This window comes from Lutra lutra, chromosome 12 (assembly GCF_902655055.1).
Source record: "Lutra lutra chromosome 12, mLutLut1.2, whole genome shotgun sequence".
NCBI classification, from domain to species: domain Eukaryota; kingdom Metazoa; phylum Chordata; class Mammalia; order Carnivora; family Mustelidae; genus Lutra; species Lutra lutra.
This window is the reverse complement of record NC_062289.1, coordinates 37,226,679-37,234,310: the sequence shown is the minus strand read 5'-3', so window position 1 is coordinate 37,234,310 and position 7,632 is coordinate 37,226,679. Positions and strand designations below refer to the sequence as shown.

General features: G+C 38.1%; 1 protein-coding gene across 1 annotated transcript in view; it reads right to left on the bottom strand.

Moving 5' to 3' along the window:
- Positions 1 to 2,209: 2,209 nt before the first annotated feature.
- The window catches only part of RPRD1A (regulation of nuclear pre-mRNA domain containing 1A), a 75,164-nt gene continuing 69,741 nt past the window's right edge, over positions 2,210 to 7,632 (bottom strand). Inside the window, exons 7-8 of the mRNA XM_047697436.1 lie at positions 5,501 to 5,698; positions 2,210 to 2,984 (exon numbers count right to left, since the gene is read on the bottom strand). Coding sequence (XP_047553392.1) covers positions 5,549 to 5,698 — 150 coding nt within the window. The 3' untranslated portion in view covers positions 2,210 to 2,984; positions 5,501 to 5,548. The remainder of the gene's footprint in view (positions 2,985 to 5,500; positions 5,699 to 7,632) is intronic.

Sequence of the window (7,632 nt, the reverse complement as noted above, 5' to 3'; positions counted from 1 at the left end):
TCCTCTCTCTCTGCCTGCCTCTCTGCCTACTTGTGATCTCTGTCAAATGAATAAATAAAATTAAAAAAAAAAAAAAAAAGGACACGGGGCGCCTGGGTGGCTCAGTGGGTTAAAGCCTCTGCCTTCGGCTCAGGTCATGATCCCAGGGTCCTGGGATCGAGTTCCGCGTTGGGCTCTCTGCTCAGCAGGGAGCCTGCTTCCTTCTCTCTCTGCCTGCCTCTCTGCCTACTTGTGATCTTTCTCTGTCAAATAACTAAATAAAATCTTAAAAAAAAAAAAAAAGACACACGCTACAACATGGATGAACCTAGAAGGCGCTATGCTAAGTGAAATAAGCCAGTCACAAAAGGACAAATATTTTCAATCCCACTTTTATGAGGTACCTAGAGGAGTCAAATTCACAGAGACTGAAAGTAGAATGGTAGTTGCAAGGGGCTGGGGAATAGTCAGTTATTGTTTAATGGGTAGAGTCTCCACCGGAGAAGATAAAAAAATCTAAAGATTCATGGTGGTGATGCTTGCATAACAATATTAAACATCAGTGTACTTAACACCAGTTATGCTTAAGAATGGTAAATTTTTTCTTATGTGTTCTTTTTTTTGTTATGTGTATTTTACCTCAATAAAAACAAAAACAAAAACAAACCTGGGTGTAACATCCTTTGACAAGCCCCCTCCAGTAGTGCTGGTTTTTAACTTTCATACTTGCGTAATGTTATAATTTCACTATTAACTTGACACGTGATGCAAAACGTGGATTTGGTAATCATGGAGCTGCTACATAACGTATCCACGTAATAGGCATCGTCGTGTAGTGGTTAAGAAACACAGGCTCAGGGGCACCTGGGTGGCTCAGTGGGTTAAGCCTCTGCCTTCAGCTCAGGTCATGATCTCAGGGTCCTGGGATTGAACCCTGCGTTGGGCTCTCTGCTCAACGGGGAACCTGCTTCCCCTTCTCTCTCTGCCTGCCTCTCTGCCTAGTTGTGATCTCTCTCTGTCAAAATAAATAAATAAAATTAAAAAAAGAAAGGAAGAAAGAAAGAAGCACAGGCTCAGGACCGAACTTGGAGCTGGATCTGAATCCCAGCTTCACCATTTGACCTGTTCAGGGTCACAAAGAATTTACACTGTGTCTTAGTTTCCTCTATGTGGAAGTGGATCATCAGAGTATCTATTGCAAAGAATATATGAAGTGCTTAGAACAGTTCCTGATGGGCACTTAAGTACCATATATGTGTGAACTACATTATTGTTTAGTATAGACTATAACTGATTTGTAGGGCATTGTTTCTCAAAGCACATCAAAATAATTTGGGTACCTTGCTTAAAATGCGGACTTCTAGATCCCAAATCTTCTGAAACAGCATCTTTGGATATAGGTTCCACTGTATAAAACCTGCTACTTCAAAGGGGGAAAACTGGAGTGGGAATGGGAAGCACCTGGATTCAGATAAAGTGACCAGAAGACTTACAGGAATGGAGAACCAGGAGCAGTGGTCAGAGGACATTTCGTCAACTTTTAAACAATAAGAATCACAGAAAATTCTGATTCAGTAGTTAAGTGCACTTTCTGAAAATGTCCCAAGTGAGTCTTATCAAAGAAGTTTGGCAAATAATGCCCTAGAGACTCCCACAGATTTTAGTATTCCCCAATTCTGCTTTAAATTCAAGATGTGGTGAAGGCCTATGCTCCAGAAGTGCGAAGTTCCAAATGAATCTATTCATGCAAAAGCACTGCGGCATTACTGTGCAGTAGGCCACAGAAGAAGAGGTGATCTCATTCTCTCCCCATAAGGAACTTGTTGAAGAATGAGCTATAAAACCCATATCTTATTTTCTCCTTACCTGGAATTACAAATTGTGAAGCACATCATGGACTTCAAAGCCTGTCTAGAGTCGTGGTTGTCAACAATGTGGTCCCTCAACTCAGTGATATTAGCATCAAACTTTTAAAAATCTAAACTATCAAGCCTTACCCCAGAAGCTCTGGGAGCAGGGCCCAGTGATCGATAGTTTAATCGCCTTCCAGGTAATCCTGATGTTCGCTCAAGTTTGGGAACCACTGGCCAAGCCAAAGGAATCTCCTTCAACAGTTTCTCCACCAAAAAGTCACTGAATACTTCCAGTACTCTGCTTCCTTCCCAGTCCATTAATTTCTCCCCTCCCACCCCACATTCAATTAACCAGATTCAGAGAAATCATCTACACATTTCAAAAACAACATAAAACTTTATTAAGAACATCTTATATTGTCATCAGATACAGGCAAAGAAAAAGGGGTAAATAAACAGGGAAACTTCATCTTCCCATGTGCTATTGCCACCTCAGAACAGACTCGTGTGCAGATGGCTGGAATTACAGATGTTAACAAATGCTCTGTATAAATAAATTCAGTAACACAATGCTCCCTTTCTATACAGAGAAGAACTGGGTTTACACTTTAAAAAGCTTTGATATAGTGCAACAACTATGAAACAAGACTACATCTTTTAGGAGCTATTTCTTAATAGAATACAAAGCAGTTTTGTAGCTTTATTTTACTTCATATAATACAAATTTTTAGAATGGAAAATTCAGAAAGGGCATTCTAACTTTCCAATTAATTTGTACTTTTGAGTTTTTTCTCAGAGCCAGTTCAATAACTCTACTTTAATTGACGATCTGCTCATCTACAGTGACAACTGACAACCTAGTTTTGTTCTTTTAATTTTGCAAATCAAGATAACCAGGTCATCCCAGCTTTTGCTGATTCTGAAGAAATTCGTATAGAAAAACCCTGATTCAGAGTGCTTGTGAGAAGAGGGACCAAAATAGCTGCATCTGGACTGGTTTTCCTAGAGGGGGAGGCTGGCTACTGAGCACAGCTGATTTTTCTCAGACTCCCGGGTTCCCCCAGGTGGTTATTTTACTTACTGTAGTGATGGAAGGAGCAGAGGGAACGCCAGGGAAGCTGTTGAAATTGCCACTCCAGACAGCTCTCTGCACTGTTTGTGGAGAAAAGAGTGATGGTATCCATTCAAACCACAGTACCCCTACTGCAAGTGTGGTGACATGCTTTTCTCTCGAGGGGCCAGGCCAAACTGCACTCAAAGATGCATGATTTGCCTCATGTACATACACAGTGGAGAAAATGCTCATGATTTATAATTTGGTATTACAGTTCCCTATCTTACCCCATTTCTTGAGAAAATCTAAGTCTACCTTTTAGAAAGGAAGACAATTTGCTGCTAAGGCTTACCAAGTTAACTATCATAAGGCTGAAAAGATAATTTCTAAACCAGACCATAGTATTTGTGTTTACAGTTAGTGAATTAACCAATAGCTAAAGGTTTGTGGAGGATTGGTCAAAGGGTGGGACTGGGGGTAGGATTCAGGTTGAGTACTATCACTTATCACAAATCGCATCAAGCTCTTTAAAAAAATAATGCATTTTTATCATAAATATTTAGAACAGATACTGGCATTAAAATCAGTACCTAAGTCAGAAGTCTGTCTTAAATGGTGAAAATATTTCAACAAACTTCTAATAATTCAAATCTTCCCAGGAGTACATAGTTTATAAATTAGTTTTAAATGGAAAAAAATATATTTTCAATGGGTAAATCACCATTTTAGCAGATCATAAATAAGATCAAGACGTTGAAAATAAATTAATATACAAGTTTTTGCTTTCACTTTAACAAGAAAAACTAACTTACATGGTATACTTTTCTAACAGGATTAGCTAGGTTTTTTATAATTGTGCACTGGTTACCCCACTACCCCCATGCTAAATCTTCTTACATATCCTACACCTAGGGACAGAGGTACACAAGACAGACAGACATACACCTCAATGTGTGAGTCTGGCTGCTGCACACCATTTCCTTAGTTAGAGTGATGTTACAAATGCTGGTCAGGATCTATTAGTAATTTGTCAACCACATTAAAGGTTAAGTACATTCGTGGTTAAGTGGATTAGGTTCCCAGGTGAGCTTCCTGTGATAGTGTTTACAGGGAACCTAACTACTATTGTTTCTGTGAGAAAATGTGCCCAGAGTCCCAAAAGTTGACTAGAAGACTGGAATATAAGCCATACATGGATGGGGACTACTAATATGTGTCTATGTTTTGAAGAGAGGTCAAACGGTTAAAAGCACTGTTTTCAGAACTACTCGTACTGAAAATAAATATTTGCCTTCTCCTTCACATATAAATTCATTTTAACTATAATTTCTAATATTGAGAACAAAAGAGTAAAGCCATTCAGACTAGTGAGACATAATTGGCTTGTGGGATTTAACAGATGTTTTATTAACTATCTAGCTTGAATCTGCTTACAAGGAAAAGAAAAATGTCTAATATTTAATGAATGAAAATAATGTTTATCCTAAGTCATTATTGAGTACAAATACACAGCTTAACAATGTGATTTAAAAAGAAAGCAGGAGAGCATGCAACTGCTCTAACACACAGGGTTAGACATAAAAGGTAAAAGTACATTTGTTTTGGTAATTCTAAATATACAAATATAGCATTTGCCAGATCTACCCTGTAGTGTAGCACTGCTTAATTTCCAAATATACAGTCATTCACAAACTTTAAGGAAACATTAAAAATGTTCCAGGTTACTTTACTGAACTTCAAGGAATATTGTGTTGAGAGTTTAGAGCTAAAAATACTATTATTTTAAAAGTTAAATGGCTAAGCAAATAATAAAAGTATCATTATTTTATTTCTTTTAATCCCCTAGATGGCTTTATGTTAAAGGGATTTAAAAGGAGACTGATTTGAAAATAGCAATCAGTTCCAGAATCAAAGTTGTCCTCTTGGTAGAAGGTCAAATTTTACAACACTTCCAAAGCATTTCCATATTAATCTATTCAAATAATTCTAAACAGTTTGATCAAGGGGGTCCCTATTTAACTTTCCTTTTATTCTACACTGGCAGCTGGAATGGAACCCCTATAGGACTACTGTGGAAAAGTCCTCTAAGCTTTAATCTGACCCTTACTTTAGAGTTAAATTACTGACCTCTAGGGAATAAGGAATCAAAGGCATTAAGAGGCACAGAACTGATATTTTGGTCAGGGAGAAGGGTGAAGATTAAGTTGGAACATTTAGTCACTTCTACAATCAAGTCCTAACTATACCATAATAAAATCTCTACCAACTCTTGATTACTTCTCACCCTTTAGGAATTACATACTTTACAGTGATTACATACTGAAGAAAATAAAGAAAAATATTTGAAAATACACGAAGAAATAGAAACATGGAATTTCTCACAAGGCCCTGGATCAAAAAAATTTACAAAAAGATCTTTTGAAAATAATCACTATTTGTGAGCTTATTAATACACAGAGATCATCACTTTGTTTAAACTAAGTCATATTAACTTACCAATAAAATAGTAAACAAACCAACATTTGAAACAACTTTATAAATTACTTGTTACTTCTTTTGTTAGTCATTCTCTCAACCATATACAAAAATAACGCTACAGGACTGTCCACCTAACCTGTCTCCATTTCTTGCAAAGTCCTGGGCCTTGGAAAGAGACTGGTCATCAATCTTCACTGTAGATGTCCCCGGCAAAGGGCAGGTGCATGTGGCTTCCAGTGACATTGGGCAATCGGGATAAGTCTGGCAGGCTCTGGATCCGGGACCTGAGTTCTTTGCGCACCAGGGAAACTCTGGCTAACTTGCGCTTGTATTCCTGTAACATCAAACCACTTTCATTAGCATTCCTGGAGTTGAGAGAAAAACAATCTAGTTAATACTCTGCATAAAATCTGGTATTACACTCAGTTAATGCTCAATAAAAAAGGATGATTACAATGTTAGCATTAGGATCAAAGGAGGGACTTTGGAAATATACTGCTAGGTAAACTATTTTTATGAAAAAGCACAATCTTTTTCTTTTCTTTTCTTCTTTTTGAGAGTGTCAGAGCACAAACAGGAAGGGGAAGGGGCAGAGGGAGAAAGAATCTTAGGTTCTATGCCCAGCATGGAGCCCAACTCGGGGCTTGATCTCACAACCCTGAGATCATGATCTGAGCTGAAATCAAGAGTCAGATGCTTAAATGACTGAGCCACCCACAATCTTAAACAGTTGTCAAACATCTGTGAAAAGAAGACTACCATATTAATAAACTTAACCTCAACATATAAGATTTTAGGGCACCTTTGAGCTTGGATAAGAAAAATTACATATCTGTTTTCACAAACCTAAACTGAACATTATTTTCTATCGTGAATGTTGGCAACAAACCACAGGAGTATTATCAGTACCTTTGAGTTTGCCTCCAATAGAAATGAGTGGCTATAATATTGTATTACAGGTTCTTAAAGCTATCTTGAAATATTGTTTGTTTATTTATTTATTTGCCAGAGATCAAGAAAGAGAGAGAGAACACACCAGGGGTGTGGAAGGCAGAGGGAGAAGCAGACTCCTGCTGAGCAAGCAACCTGATGAGGGACTTGATCCCAGGATCCTGGGATCATGACCTGAGCCAAAGGCAAATGCCTAATTGAACCACCCAGACATCCCAATATTGTTTACATTTATCATGACTTTGAAATTATGGTAGTTATTAGACCAACTAAATGTTATTTAATGTCTCAGTAAAGAAGCGTATTTTATTATACAAATTTCATTATATCAACAACTGTATTTTATATATAATTTGTTTCCTTTGTAATGCTATGTCTTTTACTTTTTACATTAAAATACTGAACTTGAGAAAGGGTCCAAAGCTTCACCAGACCACCAAAGGATTCCAATGGCCCAAAAAAAGGTTAGGAAAGCCTGCCAACAGCGGCCCAAAGACTCAGAGACTGGAAACCAATCAAGATCATATTTGGCTTAGAGGGAAACAGCCCATTCTCTACACTGGGAAGATCTCCTTTTAACTGCAGTTGCCAGACTTCCACATGGAAAGAGAGGATCCTTCTATGCTTCATCACCTAGTGGAGGTGAGATGTGAAAGAGGGAATCTAGAAAATAGGTATTCTTCCTTCTAGAAAAGATGAGAACCTTCTCCCTCCTTCTAACCAATAACCAAGGCTGACCTCACCAACAAGAAAGAGAAACTTACTGATAAGCTTTTATTTTGGGCAGAAGGCCTATATACAAAAAGCCCTTAACTTTAGTGTTTCTCAACTCTGTAAGAATCAGCTAAGAGGGGCGCCTGGGTGGCTCAGTGGGTTAAAGCCTCTGCCTTCGGCTCAGATCATGGTCTCAGGGTCCTGGAATTGAGCCCCTCATCGGGCTCTTTGCTTGGCAGGGAGCCTGCTTCCCCCACCACCCCACTCTGCCTGTCTCTCTGCCTACTGTGATCTTTGTCTGTCAAATAAATAAAAAAAATATTTACCAAAAAATCAGCTAAGAAATTTTTGAATAAACAGATTTTTTAAGAGTACTTCAGTCCTACTACATATCAATTAAATGAGAATAACCTATGGAAGTGGGTCCAGAGTTAATGAATTTTGTAGAAGTTCCCAAAAGAATGCTAATACTTATGGTTATGAGCCACTTCTTTAGTTCTTCTACCTACATGAAATCAACTTGAAAGCCTCCTCCTTTAAAGAATAACCACATGTGAGGAAAGGGGTTTTTAAGAATTACTAAAACTCAACTGCTCTAAGGGA